The sequence below is a fragment of the Gymnoscopelus braueri genome, assembly GCF_963280865.1.
Source record: "Gymnoscopelus braueri genome assembly, chromosome: 10".
Lineage (NCBI taxonomy): Eukaryota > Metazoa > Chordata > Actinopteri > Myctophiformes > Myctophidae > Gymnoscopelus > Gymnoscopelus braueri.
In genome coordinates, this window is record NC_137611.1 from 46804060 (window position 1) to 46830018 (window position 25959).

Here is a 25959-nt window from a genome sequence, read left to right on the forward strand (position 1 = left end):
AAAATTGTAGTAATAATAATAATAATGATGGATGTTGGCCCAAAAGGCAGTAGTTAATTAAGTCGCCAAAACTCTTAAGTAAGTATGCAATACTTTTATAACGCACAACAGCAGAAGGGAACAACCCTAGACTTCTCTCAGCATTTCTGAAACCTGTGGGTGTGAAGTTTTCAGGACATGGCTAATTAATCTATATCTAATGCACGTTACGCCCAACATGTCAACTTCCTCTTTTGTGACTTCTGTTCTCCAACAAGTTGCACAAACAAATATAGTTTGAAGATGAACCAGAATGAGTGAGGACGTGTACGCCATACCAGACCTGACAAAGAAGGTCAGATAAAGCCGAGGAGAGAGGGAGCAGGAGATGGAGGAGAGAGGAGAGAGAGAAGACAGAGGAGAGAGGGAGGAGAGGATAGTGGACATCTATGTCACTGCAGACGACCTTGAACTTGTCCCTGGGACACAGCAGGATGCTGTGCAGAAGAACACAGCACAGGAGAAGAATGAAGGTACAAATAATTGATTTACACAATGATTCACTAACACATCTGGAACGCCACAATAATTTTGACACATCAAAGGAAGAACTGACAAGTTTAGTTTCAAGCCACTCTTCTACATTTATGGCGTTATATTATTTGTGTCAATTAAGAACTTAAATGACTTGTTATCTGTTATAAAGGATCATAACTTGTTAAAACCATCTGTATAGTATCCTCATAGGTTTGTCTTGTGTTTTTCAGGCTCTGATCAGTCAAAGAACAATCATTCCAGAGCTGCTGCAGTGTGTCTGGTGCTGCTGAGTCTTCTATTGGCTGTCATCATTGGTCTGGCCATAAAGTGTGAGTATCATTTTATACACCATACGCTATCTTTAAATGTTTTATATTTGTGTCAGAAATAGTGTTGATGGCTGTTGATCGAAATACTTTGGCCCTCACATCTAGAGTTCAGGTCGCTAAGTGGCCCTCACACCTGCGTTGCCGATCCGACCGATATGTCTGAGACATAGTGTCGAGGGCTTTGTCAGAGTAGACGTTGTACTCGTCTGCCTGTGTCCCTTTTATGCCCCTATATGGAGATCCCTGATGTCATCAGTATATGCCCGTATATTGGCATGCCCATATATGGGCATATCGGTTGGATAGGCGGTTCTGGACAACTGGAGATCCATATATGCCTATATGGACATATTGGTCGGAATGGTGGTTCTGGACAACCATATCGGGTGTGTCTATGGCTATATCTGAGTCACAGTGACGTGGCCATGGTCCTGCCTAATATGGGCGTATCAGGTTTGTTTATGTTATGTCTGAGACAGAGTGATGTGGCCGTGCCCATCCTCCCATTAGCCAATTGTGATATAGGATAATGACCTGCTCACCATTTATTATCCCACTTATACCATAGCTATTTAATGAAGCGATTAACAAATTGATAACAACATGTAACAACAACATTATTTCATTGATTTTAAAAGGATTTCATTGCTTACGGTAAAGAAAAATCTAATCCATTAGATTACCTGTGCCAAGTACGTCCAGCATGCAGGTCGGCTCGCAAAACTATGGCGGTAGGAAGTGATTATCAAATTTGAATGAATATTATGCTGATTTCTCACCTCAAATGGTTTCCGAATCATTCTTTAGTGTAGCTACTGTTTAGCTGTAAAACAAATGTCTAGGGCAACAACCAAGCAACATGGTTGGATTGATTAATTGGTTGATTCATGTGCATTGTCTGCAGCTGTCTGTTATTGATAGCAGCGGTCATCTTATATTAAAATTGGAGGACCAGCCGGCGGACCAATGCATCTACACCAAAATATGGGGTGTGTTGTCTAACCTCAATATGTCGTTATGGTATCAGGTGCAAACAAATCAGTCAGCTCCATATGGGCACAAAAGGGAGCATGCCCATATATGGGTATGGGACAAGGACTGACAGATACAGAGATCTCCATATATGGGCATATTGGTCGGATCGGCGGTGCAACGTAGGTGTGAGGGCCGCATTTGGATGTAAAGCTTAACAGTTTTCTGTTTTTATTCCCCTTCTTGCAGATTCTGAAAAGATTACAGAGAAAAACAACCTGGTCAAAGACCTAGAACAGCTACAGTTCCGATATAACCACCTGACTAAACAGAAGGATCAGCTACAGTCCAACTATAACAATGTAACTGAAGAGAGAGATGACCTGAAGAGGAGGCTCTGTGGTCAGTGAGACATCACTGTTTTCCTTCATTGTTAATCATGTTTTTCATCATTTTCCATTAATATGAGCAAACAGTTGCTAACTTTATTATGTTGTTGTTAGAATCATATGGATTTACATTTGATGGTGGTGTGTGTTACTACGTCTCTACTGAGAAGAAAACCTGGGATGTGAGCAGACGATACTGTAAAGACAAACAATCAGATCTGATGGTCGTAAACAGCAAAGAAAAACAGGTGTGTGTGTGTGTGTGTGTGTGTGTGTGTGTGTGTTTGTGCGTGCGTGCGCGCGTGCGTGCGTGCGTGCGTGCGTGCGTGCGTGCGTGCGTGCGTGCGTGCGTGCGTGCGTGCGTGCGTGCGTGCGTGCGTGCGTGCGTGCGTGGCGTGCGTGCGTGCGTGCGTGCGTGGCGTGCGTGCGTGCATATGCGTTGTAAACTATCTGTTTGTACTTCAGTAACCGCAGCATCTTTTCTGTCCATGACTTTGTTGAGAGAGTTGCTGGCACAAAACAGAACAGGTGGCTGGGTTTGACTGACACAGACGAAGAAGGAGTCTGGAAGTGGGTAGATGGAACCCGACTAACCACACCAACGTAAGACTTTACTTCATTCTTCTCTTCTTCATTTCAACTACATTGTCATTACATTTCACATCTTGGCTGCTTTTTTGTTTTTTTGTAGGCCTATGTAATAAATGTTCCTACTTTTCTATAGGTACTGGTACGATGGTGAGCCTAATAGCGAAGAAGGAGAAGAAGACTGCATTGTTTTTTGGAATGGAGATAATAAAGGATGGTACGACAAAACATGTGGTAAACCTAACTTTTGGATCTGTGAAATGGTTCTTGGCTGAAATCATCATTTTCACAATTAGTTAGCTGTGTTGGTACAGCTACATTATGGGTGTGTTTTCATGTAGTAGTTTGTTTGCTTTGGTTTGTCTGCCTTGTAATTCTACCCAATATGCCTTGTAGAAATTACAATTTATATCAATACTTTCATTATTTAGTTAAAGGGGAGCCTGTAGCATGGGAATAACATGAATCTAACAGCCATCTGTTACATTTTACATGTCATACAGTCTGGAGCAACGGAAGCTCTGAAAATGATCTAGCGATAAAGCGGATGTGATGCCTCCTCCCCACTTCCGTTTCGTCTTTACAGTCACACATATTTATCTTTTTTTTTTATTTTTTTTATTTTTTTATTATTATTATTTCTTTTATTAAATTTTTATCCCGCGATTTTTGTAACCCATTTTTTTTTCACCCGGTGCCAATTTCCTAAGTGATCCTGGGCACTACACCAGCCCTACACCAGTATTACACCTGTCACCCCACAGTAGGGAGGCCAGGGCCGAGCTCATGCTTCCTTCAGGCATGAGAGCCAACTGACCTTCTTGTCTCCTGACAGGGGGGAGTTTCCCTGGTTGGACGTAGCGCGTGGAAGGAACACGTTATTCCAACCAGTTCCCTTCCCCTCCATCAGGCGCCCCGGCTGTCATGGGGGAGGCGGTATAGTGACCAGGATTACTACATGTTTTTGTGAGGGTATTAACTACCCTAGGAGACACGGGGAGAACATGCAAACTCCACACAGAGTAGGCCCTTTCGCCAACCCCACCTAGGGTATGGGCACTGATGACGCGGAGGAGAAGACACGCCCCCAGTGCCCACAGCGTCCCCGGCGGGAATCGAACCCAGGACCTTCTAGCTGTGAGGCGACAGCGCTACCGACTGCGCCACCGTGCCCCTTCACACACACACACACACATATTTATCTTATTATAAAAAAAAAAATATATAAGCATATATAGTTTGCTGCTTAGCAGAAATGGAAATAATACAATTAATTAATGTAGAGATATTTTAAGATATATTTCCGTGAACGTAAATGACGAACAGATTACAGCTTCCTGTCTCGGATTTCAGGAGGTGTAGTTGTAGTTCCAGACTCTATATAGTATTCGGAGATTGTGGAATAGTTGGCTACGTGAGACTAGCACACAAAGGTTATCTCACAGCTGTCTCTCACTACCACTACAGTCTAGCATGCTACTTTGTTGTGGGTACTTAAAATACTTTTTAGGTAGTTGTAATGGTATTTTAGAGTTTGTCTTTTCATAGAAAACAACATATTTTTCTCTGGCCACCAGGCTGCAGCAGTAGCCTGCAAGGTGAAGGACACAGCCTATCTTTGTCAATTGTTTACCAAATTGGTTAAGGCAACAATTGATAAACAACTTTTTAGGTTCTAGTTTTGTTATGTTAGCTTAGCATGACAAGATGACTTAATGTGATTTGTAAGGCACCGCCCATGCAGAGACAAACTTCACATTATGTGCACATTTTCTGTACTGTGAAAAACACCTTGCTGTTCCTACACTCCAATAAAATGTATCTGCAACATAAATGTTTATGCGTTTTAAATTGGTGTATTCTACTCAAGATCAGATACAAAAGATCACTTTACTTCCCATTATATTTAAGTGGAGTAAAAATATCTCTTAGGTTCAGTGCACATTTACCCTGCTGGTGCAAATCATTACGAACTAGAAAAAGTGCTCCTCGGAGCACAGGTCTCCGCCAGGTCATGTAGGTTATTGTGGGCCTACAATGTTCGTAATTCGCCAATCAGGATAGAAAAAAAAGAATCAGGAAAAATCGGACGGAACTGTCTTGATTACTTGACTATAAAGATAATGTGTACCGATTTGCATGATGTTTGGACAAAACTGTTAGGAGTAATATAAAAAAAGTGTTTGCAAAATTTGGCCTCCTGGTGGCGCTATAATAGGGCAATGTTAAAATGGTGGCATTTGTTCCTCAACGTAACGCGAATGTGTGTGCAAAGTTTCACCGCAATCGGACACTGCATTCATGATTTGCTGCATTTTGTTCAAAACGGCCCACTCCTGCGAACTTAAAATGTGAATCTTAGCCAATCAGGATGGAATATGAAACATCTAACAGATCTGTCTTGATCACTCGACTATAGAGATCATGTGTACCGATTTGTGTGAAATTTTGAGAAAATCCAAAGGCTTAATATATATATATTTTTTTTTACATAAGTTGGCCCCCTGGTGGCGCTATAAAAGGCAGATGTGAAAAATGCAGGGCCTCTAGGGAGTGTGCATACAAAGTTTTGCACAGATCGGTGTAGTTATATGTAAAAACAGGAATAGCGCCACCATGAGGCTGATTTGAAAAAATTCAAGTGGTATTTCTTCCTCGGCCTGGTGAGAATGTGTGTGCAACATTTCACGGAAATTGCACACTGTGTTCATGATGTGAGGCATTTTGTTCCAAACGGAGCACTTTGTCCAAAAAAATTCCAAAATCGGTACACAGTATCTCTATAGTCAATAAACGAAACGAGTATTTCAGATTTTTCATATTCCATCCTGATTGGCAAAGATTTTTGGTATATAACTATACTATACAATGTATTTATATATAATGTATATATATATATTTTTGTATATAACTCCTTTATATCTTATCCAAAAATCATGCAAATCGGTACACAGTGTCTCTATAGTTTTGTTATCAAGACAGATCTGTCCGATTTTTCATATTCCATCCTAATTGGCTAATACTGTCTTCCAAAGTTTGCAGAATTTGTCCGTTTTTAACAAAAAAATCACATTCCCACTAGGCCGAGGAAGAAATGCCACCCTTTTCACATTGGCCTGCTATAGCGCCACCAGCAGGTATAATTTAGCAAAACACTTTTTTGGAACAAAATGCCTCAAATCATGAATGCAGTGTCCAATTGCGGTGAAAGGCCTAAGAAGAAATGGCACCCTTTTCACATTGGCCTGATAGCGCCACCAGGAGGCCACAATAACCTACCTGACCTGGCGGAGAGTCCGGACACCTGTGACATTTTCTATTTTACCCTTCAACTTATTTATTTATGCCCAGAATGACTGGCTATCCACAGGGTTTGTAGCAGTTTGTAGCAATTGTAGAAATAGTACGCCTTTAATGTAATTAAAAACTGATTATATGTATTTGGCCATCATTTATAAAACACATGTGAATATAAAATGAAATATACAATAGTAATGATTTATTTTATTAGTTTTAAGTCTCAGGGGCTGGTTGTAACGCTTATTATGTTAATCTGACATGGCTTTATGCCACACAGGATATGTGAGGCTATGTGGAGTCTAGGTGGTGTTTGATGATGATGATGATGATGTCTTATGTTTCATATATTAATGTGCTACATTAAACATCTTCATCATACCATTGTGACTCAGGTCTCGAAGTGCATGCCAGTAACGTCTAGGCATCTGCATTTGTGGTCGGAAAGATATGTGTGTGACATGGAGGAAGTGTGAAAGATTCGTGTTTTGTAGAGCCGAGTGGTTTTGTGTTCTTCGAACAGATAAAGCGAAACGACCAAAGTGCCTATGTACCTGGCACTGTGGTCAACTTACTGTAGCTTAGAAGCTGCTCACGTTACCTAAAAAAGATGAGAAAAACTCCTACTCTATCCTCCCTTGATGATTAATTAATAGATTGTAAACTTAAATATGTGAAATAAAAGGACGCTTTTCCGGACTTTGTCAACAGCTCTAATTCAAAAACAATTATTTATTTTGAGAAAGCTTCTATGCTACTTGATAGGAGTCTTTCATATCTAGTTCACATTGAGCTGATCATCTCATCAATGCTTGTTGACTGTTGAGAGATTGGATACTAGCTTGTAGGTTTTTATCTGTCTGCAAGTAATCTCTCAAGAACAGATTCAGAGCTGGGCGCTGTTTTTTCCTTCTTTTTGACACTGGGTTCCCAGATTGGTCTGCAAGTGATGGTGCAAGCTGTCTAATAGCTTCATAGATTTGTTTGACAGCACAACCATTTGTTGTGTAAATTAACTGTAGTTTGTTTAAACATTATCTTTGCTAATCTGTTGGATTCATGTTAACATGTATTTTCAGACATTTATTTATTTATGTATTTATTTATGTATAAAACAGTTCCTATCACACAAAAGAATTGCCGGACTATTGACTGTGAGGACGCCCTAGGGGTCTCGGACTCTCTGTTGAAGACCCCTGTGACATAGTTCATTTAGCTTACATGTAGCAGTGCATTGAGCAGTGCCATTCATTTTACCCTTGCTGCTTCAGGCAGCTGAAATCTCTCTTTTCTTTTCTTTGAAAAACTTTTGAATCATCAGAACACCATCAAACGCGGGGAGGCGAACAGCATTTTCCCAATGACTTGCAGGCAAGGGGCACAGACGGCTGTGTTGTTGACGGACAACGGATGGCCACGCCAGCTTCTATGCATCCCAGAAATATATAGCTTATAATTTGTAATGTAAGGAATTTGTAATTTGTAAGGAAATGTAAATATGGCAACTCATTTAGATGTAGGCTTAAGTATAGGTTTATGGTTTCCCAAGGACTATAGCCGATTCACTCATGATACAATTTCTCTTTCATAACAGATACATGTGACAGATAATCCCCTACAACAAAACACCAAGAGAGTAAAAAAAAAAATGTTTCCGTCATTCAGTCCGACTTCACTGTATACTATAGTAGCCTTTTCATAAATTATATTTGTACTTATGCTGTCGTGAAATATTTAGAGAAATTTAAAGTTTCAAATACAAAAGTAGTAGTAGTAGTTTTGAATTAGCAAACTGGACATTTAGACTGAATGTTTCCTTTATCCTCATCTTGTGCTAATGCACGCAAGTGTTTCGCCAGGTTTTATTTTTGCTGTTTCTCATAAGCGTGCATCCGTTGTCCGTCAACAACACAGCCGTCTGTGCCTTGACTTCTGTGTCCTGACTGCGCTCCCCAACCGGGCCCCCTACAGTTGATACTTACCAGAGTATCTGTGTGTTTCTACTGTGTCTGACCACGTAGTTTAATGCAAAGACCCATTGCTTACATACTAAGCTCTCCGGTGAGGGAGCTCTCTGTGTTGGGAGACAGGTAGAGACAGCGGGAGCAGTGTGCAGGCAGTGCAGCGATGTATTCTATTATTCTATTTCTATTCTATTGTTATGCTAAACACAACAAGCTCAACAGCAAGGAGGAGACAGTCAGCTAGAGCGACAAGCTGGTACGCAGGCCGCCAGTTTGACACCCCTGGTAGATGGTGTGTGTTGGTATGTAGGTCATGTAGAACAGTGTTGAAAACATTTTCTAAATGTATTTTCAGAGGATGTGTTTTTTTGTTATTTGGCGTCAGCGTTGTCGTGTCGGGCTGCTCGCATGACATGCGGTGACCGCTGATGTTGCCATGTCAAACCTATAAGACAGGATATGTATTTGAGGTCATGAGGTTATGACATCTCATAATGTCATAAAAGAAAGACGACACTTCTCTTTTCTTCAGTGTGTGAGGAGGTGAACAATGTAAAATACCTGCCAGAATAATTAAAGTCATAAAGGTAGAAATGGCCGTGGCTTTACATTCTGGAAACATTGAGATCCAAGAGGAAGATGATGATGAGGAGGACGATGACATAAACTGTGATGATGTTGAGTCTCCAGCTCAGCAGAAACATCCACAGAAGATGCCTCAGTCTGGTAAGAGATATTAATACGACTGATCACAAAAAATATACTTTAAAACTTTTAAAACAAGAGGTTGAAATATAAAAAATGATCTCACTCCCTCTATATTCTCACTGTGTGTGTGTGTGTGTGTGTGTGTGTGTGTGTGTGTGTGTGTGTGTGTGTGTGTGTGTGTGTGTGTCCAGGCAGAAGACGGTACAGGATGCTAGCAATGGGGTTTGGATTGCTTTGTGGTGTTCAAGCTCTCCTCAACATTGGTCTCCGACTCTCTCTCTGTAAGCCAACTTTCATATCAATGTATTTTATTATAATGTTTTATATATCTATGATAGGCCAACATGGATTTTAATTTAAATTCATTTGCATATTCTTACATATTCTTCTGGACTTCTGTGCTAGTCATGGATTGTGCATAACAAGCACCATGTTTGAACATAAGTGAACTCATACGTGATGCTCATAAGTGAATATGGTACCACAGCACCACGCCAAAGGTCAATGATTGATTTTGTTATCATATCATCTGACCTGAGGTTGCATGTCTTGGGCTCTTGGTAAATGGTGCATTTGTATAGCGCCGTTACCATAGCACAGCGAGCACCCACTGGGAATGCACCGGTCTGGTCAGGTGGTTAAAATGCTTTGTAACACGTGCACTGCACAGGAAGCATGATACCCGGTCTTATACCGCAAGTAATTCTGAACGGATTTATGTCATTCAAACTCTCTCTCTGTAATCTTCAAAGTCTGATTATTAATTCCTTGTGCCAGTTATCATCCACCAATAATCCAATTGTACAACTTGAAATGTAGCCTACATTTACTTCTCTCGTTTTCTCTCTGTTTCTCTTTCTCACTCTCCGTCTCTTTCTCTCCGTCTCTCAAAGCCACAGTGAGAGAGAGAGAGAGAGAGAGAGAGAGAGAGAGAGAGAGAGAGAGAGAGAGAGAGAGAGAGAGAGAGAGAGAGAGAGAGAGAGTTTACTGTCTCACAGTAAACACTCTGGCCTCATTTGGGGGTTAAATGTGTGCGTGCCTTGCACAGTTTGTGGCGCTGGGTGCACACACTGCACAGGTAGGTGAACATCTTTGTACCAGTGTCAGGGTAGGCTACATCTTTCTTTCTCAAGGATGGGCATATTACTGGGTCCCCTTCGAGATACTGCGGGAGTATGGGGTGAGGTTGGCCCTACTGAGGGCCATTCAATGGCCCTTGAATGGCTGTACGCCTAAAGTGAGAGCAGTGGGGCTTGACCTCTGCCAAACCTCTCCTGTTTGTGATATTCATGGACAGGATCTCAAGGTGCAGTCATCATGGAGGAGGGGATTTACAGTGCGGTAGGCTGGGGATTGCATCACCGCTTTTTGCAGATGATATGCCCCTGATGGCATCATCGTGTGTGACCTCCATCACTGACTTGGTTCGCAGTCAAGTGTGAGGCGGCCGGGTTGAGGATCTCTAAATCTGAGGCTATGGTTCTCAGCAGAAAGCGTTTCCAGGAACACCCAGCTGGGAAGAGACCACAGGGCAGACCAAGGACAAGATCTGGGGATTATCAGGAACACCCATTTAGAGTTGTCAAATGCTGCCAGGGAAAGGGAAGTCTTGGATTCTCTTGTGGAACTGCTACCGTCACGACGGACTCCGGATAAGCGGTAGAAGATGCATGGACAGATGAACCAGCTTAAAGCGGTCTCAGTTAAACCCACCCATTGCTGAAGCCTAGTGATGAGAATAGAGTGGTCTATTGTGTCTAAGGCTGCGAATAGGACCAATGCCAGACATATTAACTGTATTCATTATTTTTACCTCATCTGTGCTTGGCGGTCTGTTTTAGTTTGTTGTTGTTTACTCTGCAGCTCATGCACAAGGGCATCCGTTTGATATTGAGAGAAATTATAATACTGAGGCTTTTCTTCCGTGAGTGTGGAAATGAGCTTTGAGCTGAGCACAGTGCACTAAAAGGTCATGAAAAGCCATAATTGATTTGTCGTTATTGTATCCACCAGCAACAACAAACCCACTAATATTCAGTACAACCTGCCTTAATTTAACCATGGGTACTCCGTCCTTCTCCAGTCCAATAAATATCCAACCCATCTACCCCACCCGCCACGCCACTGACTGAACTTTGTCTCACCGTCAAATGAAGATGTATTATCATGACAAAAAGTACAGTAAATCTCATCAGTTTGTTGATTCTCCTTCTTGCAGATTCTGAATTGAATACAGAGAAAAACAACCTGGTCAAAGACCTAGACCAGATGCAGTCCAAATATAACAACCTGACTGAACAGATGAATCAGATACAGTCCAAATATAACGGCATAACTAAAGAGCGAGATGACCTGAAGAGGCTCTTTGGTCAGTGAGACATCGCAGTTTTTCTTCACTAGAGGATCGGGCCACTACTCGGCCCTCAAATCTAGTGTTTGGGTCGCAAATGGTTGCTAACTTTATTCTTTTGTTGTTAGAATCACCTGGATGGCAGAAATCTGCGTGCAGTTATTATTACGTTTCTACTGAGGCGAAAACCTGGGAGGAGAGCAGACAATACTGTAGAGACAAACAGTCAGATCTGATGGTCATAAACAGCGAGGAAAAAGAGGTATGAGTGTGTTTGTGTTTGTGTGTGAGTGCGTGCGTGCGTGCGTGCGTGCGTGCGTGCGTGTTGTACAGTTTGTACTTCAGTAACCAGCAGTTTTTCTGTCCAGCACTTTGTTGAGAGAGTTGCTGGCACATACCAGTACATGTGGCTGGGTTTGACTGACAGAGACGAAGAAGGAGTCTGGACATGGGTAGATGGAGCACCACTGACCACACCAACGTAAGGCATCACCTTCATTTTCTCTTCTTCATTTCAACTAACATTTGAACTGCATTTCACATCTTTGCTGCTTTTTTCTAAATGGTATTATGAAATACAAACGTGCACTGTCAAGACAAAAATATACTTGTCTTGAAAAAGAGGAAAGGTCCAAGCACTCAAAAAATTACGGAAACAAATTCTTTAATCAGGGCTACCAAAATATAAAAGCCAACATGTTTCGACCCAAACTGGTCTTCATCAGGGCAAGTTGACTATTTTGAGCTCATGATGAAGATAAATAAAGAAATGTATTAATAAATTAAATTTAATTAAATTCAAATGAGCTTTATTGTTATGAGAAAACGTTTGCATTGACAAAGCAAAACTGAAACAACCCAATCAAAAATCTAAACTAATAAGTGTAATTAAAAGGGAATAAAGAGATGTGTAAATAGATACATATATGTTCCTACTTCTCCAGGTACTGGCACCTTGGTGAGCCTGATAGCGTTGGAGAAGAAGACTGCATTGCGTTTTGGAATGGCGATAATAAAGGATGGTTCGACAAACCATGTTATATAGCCTACCGTTGGATCTGTGAAAGAGTTCTGTGCTGAAATCATCATTTTCACAATGTATTAAGCTGGTGTGTTGGTAGAGCTAAATGATGGGTGTGTTTTCAAGTGGGAGTTTATATATTTGCTTTGGTTTGTCTGCCTTATAATTCTATCCGATATGCCAATAGTTGAAATTACAATTTATATCAATATTTTCATTAGTTAAAGGGGAGCCTGTAGCATGTGAATAACAGCCATTTGTTACATTTTAATACCATGTTCATATACAGCATGTATCAGCCCACAAAGGTTATCTCGTCACTGTCTCTCACTCCGACTGCAGTCTATCATGCTGCTTTGTTTTGGGTAGGCCACTTAAAGATAATTTGGTAGTTGTAATGGTATTTTAGAGTTTGTCTTTAAATGGAAAACATTTAAACTCCTGTAGGTTCAACATTGGGTTAAGGCAACAATGAAGTTAATAAACAACTTTTTAGGTTCTGGTTTTGTTAGGTTAGCTTAGCATGACAAGATGACTTTTGATTTTTAAGGCCCATGCAGAGACAAACTTAATGTTATGTGCAAATGTACTGTGATAAAAACACCTTGCTGTTCCTACACTACAGTGTAATAGTTTGTGTTCTCTGAGTCCAATAAAATCTCAAGATCAGATAAGAATGTGTTACTTTACTTCCCAGTATATTGAAGTGGAATAGAAATATCTATTAGGTTCAGTGCACATTTCCCCTGCTGTTGCAAATCATTATGAATGAAAGGACTGATACATTTATCAGAAGAAGAAAAAAGAAGGGGGAAAATAAATAAATAAAAATAATATGGTCCAGTGAATAGAGCACTACAGGATGAATGCTAGACAGCATATATTCCAAATATTATTACTGCTTTGGCAATTGTAATAAGTTAAACTACTAGTTACTGTGCAAAGTAATTATATTACTTAATGATCTGTATAGGCAGTGCCGTCTATGCTCACGCTAATATGCTGGGGAGGAAATTCTATTCATGTTCAATTGATGTGAAGGTAAACCTTTTCAGAGCATACTGTACTCCCCTGTACACCGCCCCCTGTGGGTTAGGTTCAGGAAGGCAGGCAAGTGCTTCAGGTTGCTTATGATTGCATGCGTAAACTATTGAGAAAAACCAAGGTGGTGCAGTGCAAGTGAGTTGTTCTGCAATGTGTGACAATTTGCATGCCCTATTGAGAAACCTGATGTACAAATGTATGTCGACTGAATGAGTCTCAGAATTCTATTAATATACTGCTGTCTAACCCCAGTCTCAGTGTTACAAGATATCGGCCTACTTTTTTTGGAAACACTGGTATGATTGTCTCTTATAATAGCTTACATTTTATGGTATAGGGGTGTTCTTTCTGTATGTGTAGTGTATGTTGTTTGTTTTTAATGGACCCAGTCTACACAAATCAAGTTGATTGATTGATTGATTGATTGATTGATTAAGGAATAATACTGGCCAAAACTGGACAGGATTAGCAGAAAGAAACACACACAAACATTTCTCCAAACAAAAATATTTGTATATTGATTTCTCCATGTTAAACATTATGCTACATGGAAAACACAATTAAATATTGTGGAATAACGTTCAGAGAACAACGTTAAGTCTGTTGATGGGTTTGGCATCCAAACCTGTGAGTAAAAAAAAAAAAAAAAATCACCATGATCATAACACTCAATTCACTCTATGGCAGATTTTCTGGATCAGGGCCCACTTTAAAATCTCTAAAGTGTTCGTGGCCCACCCATCTGAGTTCTCAATCACATCTGACCCCTTTTTGTTAAGTGGTCAGATGGGTGGGCCACATGCATTTTCAGAGCACATTTATTTCAATGATCAATGAATCGATTGCATTCCAGCTTGGATCAATGGAACTAACGTAGTATACTTTTAAGTTCTTATTTATCTGTACCACAATGAAAACACATTTTTCAAGGTTTTAAAGAAGAAGAAAAAGATTCTTTCCCCATCATGTTTTATATTAATGTTATATTATCAATACAATCTTACGGTTTCGGCATTCATTTTTCATTCATACATTCATTCATTCATTCAGTCAACAATTTTCTCAGAAATACATTGAGGTCAGGAGGACCCTCATTTTCAATGATGCTAAGATCACAAAAGGCAACAACACACAACATAATCATAATATTTAAATAAAAACAGGATCAAAACTAAAGTTGTGTAATCCAACCACCATTTGCAATATCACAGGTTGGGAATCGCTGCTTTATGGCACAATATGAAGCTCTGTATTAAATACCCCATGAAATCAAAATCAATGTTTAAATACTGCAGAAGAATACGCATACGTATATTTGTGCTTGTTCAAAGCATAATTGTTACATTTGACTTATTTTATAGACCTAAAGTAAAATCAAATGTTTTTAACACTTAATGTTTTGCTTTCCCCATATTCATACAATCTTTACATTCTTAAATGTTGACAAAGGCCCTCAGCACTGCAGTATACATGTACACAGCAACACCCTCACAGGTCCATTCTTTACACTTCCAGAGTTAAATAAAGTTTGCACTGTGTAGTGTGAGAATCAAGTAAAACAAATACACATTGGGCCCCATCTTACCCCTTATCCCTAAACTTATTAGCCATATTTTAAATAGTTCAACTAGCCGATGAGAAGAAGTTTAGGGGTGAGGGGTAGGGCCCTAATTAAATGCTGTCCACTTCAGCAGCAGCTTCAGTCAGTCAGTCAGTCAGTCAGGGGTTCTCAAACGTTTTCATGTCAAGGACCCCCAAACTGCATTTGACCCCCATCTGAAAAGTATTTGTGCCAGAAGAGAAAATAAATTTGTGTTTAAAAAAATCAAAATCATTCTAAATTTGTCAAATTTCAAAAATAGCCGATCTACAAGCTCACAGCACGTGACAAAGTGACCCCATGGACCCCCCCCCCCCCCCAAGGCCCCTTGGGGGTCTCCAGAGCCCACTTTTAGAACCACTGATCTAAATGAACGGTATAGCCTGTAGCTTTGTAGCTGCCAGTGTGAACGTAGCATCAGTCATCTATAAGCTCTAGACAGGGGCGTTCTCCTTGGTGAAGTCAGTCATCTAAGCCAGTGGTTCTCAGGCTTTTCGGGCGTGACACCCCAAAATAATCATATTTGAACTAGGGACCCCCCACCCTGACAAGCACTTGAATTGTAGGAGTTGAAGCATTACATTCCGTTTGAATCGGTTCCACTGATAAATATTGTGAAGATCTACAAGCTCACAACGCTTCGCATTGTGAGGCGTTGTGAGCTTGTAGATCAGCTATTTTCATAATTGTTGCCTCTTTCTTACATTATTTAACAATTTGGCCAATGTTTGACCAGTGTTTATATTATAGTTGCAGTTGTTGATTACCTTTGATGCAGTAATGGTCTTTTTTAGTAAAACAATTTCTCTCTTTTTTTAGGTATTAAAAAGGTCTTTAAAGTCATTTAATTGTCACCTTCCTCATCTGAGGACCCCTCCAAAATCATCTGGGGACCTCCCTGGGGGATCCTGACCAACAGATCGAGAACCACTGATCTAAGCTCTTGACGGGGCTGCCCTGTTTGGTGAAGTCAGTCAGTCACCTAAGCTCTTGACGGGGCTGCTCTGCTTGGTCAGCGGTCTGAGCAGAGAGCCCTGGTTCTTCCTCTCGCTGTCCTCAGTGTACAGACTGTGCTGCTGGATGTATTCTATCACAGCGTCAGGGATCAGGTACTTGACGCTGCTGCCTCGTCTCAGGGCCCGCCGGACCTCCGTGGCGCTGGTCTCGTTCCTTACCCACTCCCTCAGCAGGAAGATGTTCTGCCGGCGACAAGTTATTATAGTTAAATGTATCGTTTTGTTACAATAAGTGTTAAATATAGAGCTATATTCTGAGTAATCATTGCCATAGAGTTTGTTCAGTAACAGGAGTCTCCCTGTCTCTCCAAATCTTTGAACAGAAAATGCAATTTTATGTCAGGGAAACAATTGTATCCAATCAGCAGAGAGAACTCACGCAGGATACAGATTCAACACGTGAGATAGGAAGTGATGACACACAGAAATGAGCAGGCACAATCGGAACTGGAACACTATAACATTCAAGCTGATAAATGGGTACTCTCTCCTGTTTGGCTGAAATTGGCAACCCACCTGAAAAAGAGCTGGAGAGAAAGGGAGACTGCTGTTACTGAACCAACACTCTATGAGTCTATAGCAATGATTACTATCAGAATAGAGTTTTAACCTTTAAACAAAAAAAAAAGTTTTGCTCTAACTTAAAGTTGTACAATGCAGGTTCACAAATAACGATTTTTAGCAACCTCTGCTGGTCATTACCGTCACTGCATACAATTTTCCGTAGTCCTCGATTACCCAGAATTCCATTTGTTTTCACCGGAAGCCGGAAGCGTTTCAAAAAGCGTTCTTTTAATTGTTTTATACTATCTGCGGATCGTTTCTCTTAGCCAGTGGAGCATTAGTTACCATGAGTTGTGTTTTCTTTTTCTGTTGTTTTTCAATCTTCCAATCCTACATTCTCTTAAAATCAGCGTGAGGTTCCTTTTTGTTATTAGCGCGGTAGTTCCTGGCCAAACAGGAAACCGGTGCGGTAGTTCCTGGCCAAACAGGAAACCGGTGCATTTTCCGGCCGGATGACGTCATTTTCGCGGGAGAGTCTCCCCCGACACCATTCAATAGAAAATAAATAAATAAAAGGCTTTCGGGGGTGAAATTCATGGAGTGGGTGTTGTGAAACATTTGCCACTCACAAAAGATATACAATTTAACTTTAGTTTTTGTTTTAAAGTTACCTAGTATTACTTTAAAGATATCACTTGAATGAAATAATTACACTAGAAGTAAAAAAAACCAACAACAACATTATTAGTTAATTGAAATAAAAACTAACTGAAACTGTATATCATTGCTGTCCGGCAGAAACCAGCTAACTTCATTTTTCCGCTTTTGCATTTTTTTCCCATAAACCAGTGCTATTGAACACCTTTATGTCTGTGTGTTGATTAAAACAATATTGAACCAATGAAAAGTATTAAAAAGTGCTTCTGACAAAACCAGCTAACTCCATTGGATCCTCAAACTTTCTGCTAAACCAGCTAACTCTACCAAAGGGGGTGGAGTTAGCTGGTTTAGCTGACTCCAGGCTTCACCCCTTTTTGACCTCCAACCTCATTGTGAGCTTGGAGGTCCTGTACTTATCGATGATGAACAAAATCTCCTAACTCCACTTTTGGTTTTGTTTTTGTCATTTCCTGAAAAATGAACATTTTGGAGTCCGGCAGCTGGTTGCTGCCGGACAGCAGAGATATTGCTAAAATCATAGGGAAAATGTCCACTTAGGTCTTTGTCAATATTTCATATAAGACTAGTATTTTGGGTGGGTATGAAATCTGTCCTCCAATTCTTTTTACATGTAGCTGTGCCAGTTCTTTTTTAAGTTTTTTTTTTAGTTCTTTTAAAATTCACTCTATGTTCTGTGTATAAACACTATGTGTTTTTTTTAAATGGACATTTCAAAACTATAGGTGTACTGGATTTTGAAATGTTTTCTAAAATAGCGAAAATGTGTAGGGCAAATTTTTGGTTAAATGATACCTGGTACCTTCCCCTTCAGAGGTGGTTCTGCTTATAAAGGAAACAATAAACACTCTCAGAACATAAGGGCTTCTGGAACACTTCAAGTTATAGAAGGTTCTGGGTTAACCCTTCGTAGTGGAACAGAGCCTCATAATGACCTTGTGATGGCGTGACAGGATGTCAGACTCGTGCACGGCGTGCTCAGGCTGCAGGTCCCCTCGGCTGACACACACCAGACCAAACCGGCCGGCCACCTCTTCTACATGCTGGTCTAACCACAGGCCTGGGACCTTAAAGGTGTCTAGGAAGTCTGCTCCACACAGCAGCTTGAGCTGAGGGGCTGGACCTGCATGGGACACAGGAACAAAGTACATTTACTTGAGTATTTGTACTTTACTTGACACAAACACACGCACGCACACACGCTTAGAAGATATTGCTAAAACCACTGAGGCATGGTTGAGTGACAGTGATGTGGTTAAGCAGGCTGCTACCAGGCACACGCTAAGCACAGGCACACTGTATGGGATTGATGCAAGTGTGTGTGTGTGTGTGTGTGTGTGTGTGTGTGTGTGTGTGTGTGTGTGTGTGTGTGTGTGTGTGTGTGTGTGTGTGTGTGTGTGTGTGTGTGTGTGTGTGTGTGTGTGTGTGTGTGTGTCTATTTGGCCATTTGTAACCAACAGACATATCATTTACTATTGTATTAGCCTGACTGATATATTGGTTTGGCCGATATATCACAGACTATTAAACTTGGTATCAGCAAACGCGTAATTGCCGATACCGTTAAAACCGTTAACCACTTTAGGCAGTTAAATGTATTGTTAAGTGTAGTTAAATGTATTGTAAGTGGTTAAACAACATGAAGTTCAGTTTGTGAATTTAGTTAGTGTCTTGCTCAGAGACACTTCGACCGGAGTCAGGAGGTGAACCTTCTAATCACCAAAGAGTACATAAGACTGAAGTGATTTAAAGTACATTCATCACATATGGTTAAAGGTCTTACTTGAGTCTGGAGAGTTATTGCTTTGTTGCTTGTACTGCTGTAGAACACGACCGTAGTGGTACCTGAGAGAGAGAGAGAGAGAGAGAGAGAGAGAGAGAGAGAGAGAGAGAGAGAGAGATGAATGATTGAATGAGAAGTATTATTTTGAAACATGAATGAGAAAGTCCACTGCTTTGAAGTTAAGCCTCTTATAGATATCGCATGAAAATGTATTTTCTGAATTGAATAAAGAGCTGGAGAGAGAGCGAGACCCCTGTTACTGAACATGCTCCTCACCTCATGGTGAGCACCGTCTCCGTCCAATCAGGCTGCTGGCTCTCCCATTCGTCGACCTTTATCCAATCAGAGGTCTGAAGTGCCAGCCTGGCCATGGCGGTTCTGTGATTGGCCGACACCAACCCCTGCTTGGCGTAGCCGTCACTCACTGGAGACACGATCCCGCCCACCACCTGGTACTGACCTATCAGGAGACCATGACATCACACATTAACCTCTCAAAACATACACACTTTTTCAATTTGTTTTATTTGACATTTATTTTAACAGGAACTCCCATTGGCATCAGAAATGTATTTTACTAGAGAGAACTGGCCAATTTATGTTACCCCTCTCTCCTTAACTCCCAAAGGAGTACCAGCAACCAGGAAGTCAGCCATACAATGTGTTTTATTTTCTATAAAAGCTTCAGAGTGGTTGACAGCAAAATAAGAACCAAAATAAGCCAAACAGAACCCATCCTAAATTATCTCTCCAAAATAGTATAACCATCAATTAACCTAAATCCTAACCAACACAACAGGAGATCAATTTTAAATTGCTACCCACCCCTACCAAACCCTGGCTGTAGATTTAAATGTATTTGCACAATACAATGAGTACGCATATTGTGTGTTTGCTGGCAGTCTGGCTGGGAGAGGAAAGAGGAAAAAGAAGAAAAAAAAACACAAATCACAACAACATAACATGCATCTATATAAAGAAAATGAATAATAAAAACATTGAAGAAAGCTATTCAACCATACTGGCCTCTAAGGAAAAACTGAGATTATTCCATGTCCACGGTGCATAGTAGGAAAATTATGTTTTCCGCATATCTACCCAAACCCGGGGTACAGTATAACGCAACCACTTGAAGGAGCATAGCTGGTAACTACCAGAGCTGAGGCAGAGAAGAAGGGTACAGACTCCAGAGGGAAGCTTGAAGTTTACCCAGCATTGCTTTATAGATAAAAAACATAATAAACCAATGCTGCTGTCTGTCTGAATGATGCCCAACCCACCAATTCATAAAGGATGCAATGGTGAGTAAGGGACTTTGCATTTGAAATAAAACATATGACAAATCCCTTACTGTTAACTTAGTTGACCGGAGTCCCCCAGGAGTCTTTATTAAGCTCCTTCCTGTTTTCGCACTGTATATGCTGTATCTACAACACATGAGCTATTTTTGTTATTTGTAATACCACAAGGTACATTTTATAGGGATTAAGTTATTAAGCACACAGATTGAGCTGCAGTCATAGTTTAAAACATCACACAGATTAAACCAAAAGTTACAGTAGAGTTTCCCCCCAAATGAGATCCGCGGACATCTCATAATGAGGGCCAACAGTCAACTGTAAAAGCATTAGGCTATTTTAACTCCCTCCTCGATTAGGATTCCAAGCTAACATAGACCCCACTTTGAGAACCAGTGATCTAGATAATGTGGTTTCGTACCTGTACTGTACATGTAGTCTGTGTACTGTTCATGTAGTTTCATACCTGTCCTGGACATGTGATCTCTGGCCAGTTCAAACAGTCTCATGTGCTGGTTGGTGATGGGGTTGAACGAACCGCAGGCCAGCAGCACCAACGGGATACGACGCGACGCCATCCTACTGGCACCTTCACATTACCATCCTAAATCTATAGGAGACACACACACACACCATCTAACTACACACATTACCATCCTAAACCTATAGGAGACAGACAGACACAGATCATACAGCGAGATCTGACAGGACACCAGATTAACTACACCTACACATCACCACCAGCAGTGGTGGAAAAAGTAATCAAATGTTTTACTTAAGTTAAAGTATCAATACTGCAATGTAGGTACTTTGTTACAAGTAAAAGTCTGGAATTCAAAATTTACGCGAGTAAAAGTAGAAAATGACTGGTATCAAAATGTACTTAAAGTACCAAAAGTAAAAGTACAAAAAAATGTTTGATAGCCTCGGTATAAAATAGGGCTGAAGTGGTTAATGTATGTTTTATAATGTAATCTAACTAGTAACTAAAGTTTTCAAATAATTGTAGTGGAGTAAAAGTACAATTTGCCACCGAGATGTAGTGGAGTAGAAGTAAAAGTATAGACAATTGGAAATACTCCAGTTAAGTAAAAGTACCTCAAAATTGTACTTAAGTAAAGTACTTGAGTAAATGTACTTAGTTACTTTACACCACTGACCACCAGTGTTGCCATGTCCGCTATTTGGGGCTTGTTTTTCTGTAAAGTTGCTTGTAAATATCGGTAGTTGTGGTTTTTGGGGCTTGTTTCTTACTTTGCTTATTTTGGGCTTGCTTCTAAAATTTTCATGTCAAGGACCCCCAAATTAATATTATGTATTTAGCCACGGACCCACATCTGAAAATATTTTGTGCCAGGGCAGGGACCCCCATACAGTTGTTTTGTAGTTCAAATATATTCCAAATATTTAACAATTTTTTTCTCAAGATGTTTTTGTAAAATAGCAGATCTACAAGCTCACAAAACATCACATCACAACGCGTTGTGAGCTTGTAGATCGGCTATTTTGAAATAGCCAATATAGGGTTCTTTATTTCCGTATACATTTTTAGAAGCCAAATATTTATACCCTTTTTTCCCTCCCAGTTTATGCCAATTAATTCCTCCCCACACATTCATGCGTTTGCCACTGCTGTTGTTTTTTTAAGCACCTTGAGTCTACATCTGTCATATGAAATGTGCTATATACTGTAAATACATTTGACTTGACCTATACACTTATATTCTACATACGATGTGAAGTTTCATTCATTATGGTTACCGTTTTTGGATGTGCGGGGGATGTTTTACAATGAAAATGATATCAATTATGTATCTTTTCATGCTGAGAGCAGAAGTACCAAAGTACCAATGTATGTTTACATAATGTAAACATGGTTTAATAAATGAAAGTGAACCTTTAACTGTTGGTGGACAGTAAAAAAGCACATTTACTTGAGTACTGTACTTATTTTTTGAGTGTCTACTTTAGCCTACTTGAGTATTTGTAGTTTGGGATATGACTTTCACTCCACTCCATTTGAAAGACAAACATTGTAAATATTTGCAGGCTAAATATTTGTAAATATTTAAAAACTGATCTCATCTAAACTGAAATTGAAAACAAAAAGTAAAAAAAACAGAATGAAATGTTTTAAACTATAACAACCTTGATTGCACACAGACACACGCCTCTCCACTTCAGGAACTACAATACTCATGTACCCTATAATGGCATAACCATCTAATGAACATGTCAGTCTAATACAGGGGTTCTCAACCTTTACAGCCCGTGACCCCCCCCCAAAAATCAAATACCTCAAGGAGTTGAGCCATTCGAATTAGACGCCTCAACAGATAAATATTGTGAAAATAGGGCCTCGCAACGCAAGGCGTTGTTGTGAGCTTGTAGATCTGCTATTTTCACGGTTTTTATTATATAGTCTTACTTGTAATGCCATAATCTGGGGACCCCCCAAAAAGAATCATGTGGGGACCCCCCTGGGGATCCCGACCCACAGGTTGAGAACCACTGGTCTAATAGTCTAGACAGTGAAGATCAGTAAACTATCAAACAAACTATGTGTCATCTCATGATCATATCAGTGTAAACATCATGTTGTTATAACAGACAATACGTTTACCTCAGTAAACTGTAAGACATTCCGACATAAACACTATCAATAATGAAATCTATCATGATCAGACAGTATTTTCATAAACTGTGAGATGCATATGATCTGATTATATCACATTACCTTCTGTAACCTGCCTGCCGTCTGTTTGAGAGGTGAGTGTCACACAGTGTGTCACACTGATTGCATTCCCCTCCGGTCAACAGGACGCCGAATGACAGTTCCACATGTAGGAAAAAGTAGTTCGATTCTGACCTCTAGTGGTCTTACAGAAATACACACAGAGAGAGAGAGAGAGAGAGAGAGAGAGAGAGAGAGAGAGAGAGAGAGAGAGAGAGAGAGAGAGAGAGAGAGAGAGAGAGAGAGAGAGAGAGAGAGAGAGAGAGAGAGAGAGAGAGAGAGAGAGAGAGAGAGAGAGAGAGAGAGAGAGAGAGAGAGAGAGAGAGAGAGAGAGAGAGAGAGAGAGAGAGAGAGAGAGAGAGAGCACTGTCCACTCCATGGTGCTGAAATCCAAGGACGGTTGACACGTAAAATGACATGTATCAGAATCAGAACAGTAACCTACGTTATTTTGTAAAGTATCTGTACTTTACTTGATTATTTGTGTTTTTGGATATTTTGTGACTTTCACTCACTGTACTTTTGACTTCACTACAGTTTAGGGCTGAACGATTTTGGGAAAAAATCTAATTGCGATTTTTCTGACTGATATTGCGATTGCGATTTGTTTGCGATTTTTAAATTTTCTTAAAAAAAAAAAAAATCTTTAACATTTTTTAAAGTCAAGCTTCAGTTTAGTATTCACTGTGTACGTTTAAAAAGTGGCATACCATTTATTTACTGTTCTAGATTCTAATAAATAAGGATGAGAACTAAAAGATATGAATTGCTTCATTGCTTCCAACATGTATCTTCCAAGTACTTTTTTCCCCATGGATATATTTAAACATTTAGCTGGAATAGAAATAGCTTCTTTTTGTAAACAACCCAACATTGAACTTGTTAAGTCATTAACTTATGGCTCAAGAAGTTCAATAAATAAAAATAAAATTAAACAAATAATTACCTTTTGTGTAAACAATTCACAGCAGTGAAATAAGTAGGTATTTCACTTATGGCTAAAGAAGCATATTTACTGACAGGGGTTGACACTAAGGTCTCAGAGGCACTTGCCCGTCGGGCAAGTACAGGTCATTTTCTACTTGCCCACAGGTCTTGCCCACTTGCCCGAAAAGTAAATTGTCCTTTATAAAATGATAGGTTAAATTTTGAATTACTGTTCAATTATAACACTTATTTTTTACTTTCTACTTCCGAATTATGGGGCTGCACGAGAAAAAAGTCATACCTCAATATTATGCCAAATATCTAAATAGCTATGAATATGACTATGGGTTAAAGGTAGGGTAAGTGATATTTTTTGGTTAAAACAAAAAGGCTTTTGTTATGGGTTAAAGCTCCATATTCTGATAGTTAGACCATTTCAGCCAATCAGGAGAGTACCCATCTATCAGCTTCATTTTTATAGTGTTCCAGTTCCAATTTTACATGCTCATTTCTTTGTGTCATCACTTCCAATTTCAAGTGTTTAATCTGTATCCTGAGTTCTCTGTCCTGATATCCTGACCTGAAAAGGCATTTTCTGTTTAATAAAGAGCTGGAGAGACATGGAGATTACTGAACAAACACTCAATAGCAATGAGTACTATCAGAATATAAAGCTATTTAACACTTATTTAACAAAAGAAAATCACTTACCCTACCTTTAAACACTTGTCACTTTTATATTTGTAGTGAAAACAGCACATATAGGCCAGCAGTGCTCTTATTTCATTTCATTCCACAGACCAGAAGACACTTACTTTTCCATAACTTGACAAAACGCTCTTATTTTGAAGTCCATCGACCAGAAGTTAAGGGTTTACGTTCGTCTGACTTGACACTTGTTAAGCTTTGACCGTTCAATAAACAAACGGAGGTACTGGGCTTGCGCTGCTGTTTTGAACTGATACTGACATAATGAAGGCTTTACAAGCTTCTTGTATTTTCACACGTCAGTTAGGGGACAAGTAGGGAACTGCAGTGCAGCACATGTGACAAAAGTCAGCGGGTGTTTTTGTTTTATATCGCGGGTGGGATGCAAGCAGCCGTGCTCGTCATCAACTCCACTTTCTCACAAACGTATCACTTCACTCTAGATTCCAAACGTGATTTTGCAACCCGGTGATTTATAACTAGTTGCGTGCCCGTGTCTTCAGTATTATGTGAGCTTGTAGATTAGCTGTTTTCGCCGCGTCGCAGGTTCTGTGTGTGTGTGCGTGGGGGGGAGCCTGTGTGGGGGGGGGAGAGGGGGAGCGCTCTGGCCACGCTCAAGTGTCTTACAGAAACAAACATAGATAGGAGCTACACTACTTGTGTCGCACCGAAAATAATGTTTTATCGCTACGCGCGGCATCAGGGATTTGCGCAACACGTTCGACAAACTTTAAATACTCGTAGCCGACGGAGACCTAACTCTAATGAGAGGGACAGAGGGAGAGAGAGAGAGAGAGAGAGAGAGAGAGGGGAGGGGGCTCGCTGCCCTCTCGCTCCCTGTAGAGAGAGGCAGGCAGCCACTCTGGAGAGAAGGAGACAAGTCCCGCGGGGTGCTCTGGGATTAATATGATTATTAAAATGATTTATTATGATAAAATAAAAAATAAAAAAATCGCGGCCTTTGCGATTAGCTAATCGCGTGGTTTCAAATCGCGATTTCGGTTTGAAAACGATTAATCGTTCAGCCTTACTACAGTTCTAGATAGGGAAAAAGTGTATTATGAATTATCCTCTTAAAGGGTTATTTCAATTTCAAAAAAACTTTGGGTCATTTATTTTATCCTCTACCCAGGCTTTTGTGAGCCCCCCAGACCGTTTTTAAGTTGCTTGATTCGTTATTTAGATATTTAATATTCATTTTATCAGACACGCCCCCCTTCCTATACAAACCCATTATAACTTCAAACTCCATTTTTTTTTTTTTTTTTTTTGTAATTCAAATGTTTTTGTTTTTTAATATGATACAAAATGTAACTCCAGTGGTACAAATCAGCATACAGCATAAAACAACAATACAGCCATTCCAAGAAAAATAAAAAATAAAAACAAATACAAAATAAATGCTGTCCCAATATCAGAAAAGGTTCATATATATCCAAAATCTGTCCCATGTGTCCTTCATCTTTTTTTCTCCATTCACTCTAAACTCAATTTTTAACATGTTAGATTCATCAAAAAACACCCGTCCTTGGT

At 40.0% G+C, this 25959-nt stretch overlaps 2 protein-coding genes across 7 annotated transcripts; one reads left to right on the forward strand and one right to left on the reverse strand.

Moving 5' to 3' along the window:
- The first annotated feature begins 266 nt into the window (after positions 1–266).
- LOC308093127 (uncharacterized protein) lies at positions 267–12743 on the forward strand. 4 transcript variants are annotated; one of them, XM_080439355.1, is made up of 7 exons: positions 267–512; positions 747–845; positions 2067–2219; positions 2321–2466; positions 2709–2809; positions 2931–3011; positions 3298–4614. In XM_080439355.1, exons 1-7 carry the CDS (start codon positions 368–370, stop codon positions 3317–3319), a joined length of 747 nt encoding a protein of 248 aa, XP_080295481.1. In that variant the 5' UTR covers positions 267–367; the 3' UTR covers positions 3320–4614. The 4 variants fall into 4 exon arrangements, with proteins under 4 accessions (XP_080295481.1, XP_080295480.1, XP_080295479.1 ...); XM_080439354.1 differs by lacking the exons at positions 2709–2809; positions 2931–3011; positions 3298–4614 and adding exons at positions 11482–11594; positions 12058–12743 and having other exon boundaries at positions 2321–2454; XM_080439353.1 differs by lacking the exons at positions 2321–2466; positions 2709–2809; positions 2931–3011; positions 3298–4614 and adding exons at positions 11242–11375; positions 11482–11594; positions 12058–12743.
- A 919-nt stretch (positions 12744–13662) lies between these two features.
- Positions 13663–22833, reverse strand: nmnat3 (nicotinamide nucleotide adenylyltransferase 3). Of its 3 annotated transcripts, none has more exons than XM_080439349.1 (7): positions 22795–22833; positions 20524–20667; positions 19036–19219; positions 18760–18821; positions 17912–18099; positions 15761–15977; positions 13663–13803 (listed from the first exon to the last, which is right to left on the reverse strand). In XM_080439349.1, exons 2-7 carry the CDS (start codon positions 20633–20635, stop codon positions 13760–13762), a joined length of 807 nt encoding a protein of 268 aa, XP_080295475.1. In that variant the 5' UTR covers positions 20636–20667; positions 22795–22833; the 3' UTR covers positions 13663–13759. The 3 variants fall into 3 exon arrangements, 2 of the variants coding, with proteins under 2 accessions (XP_080295475.1, XP_080295476.1); XR_013933854.1 differs by lacking the exon at positions 13663–13803 and adding an exon at positions 15106–15175 and having other exon boundaries at positions 15219–15977; XM_080439350.1 differs by lacking the exon at positions 22795–22833 and having other exon boundaries at positions 20524–20714.
- Positions 22834–25959: the final 3126 nt, after the last annotated feature.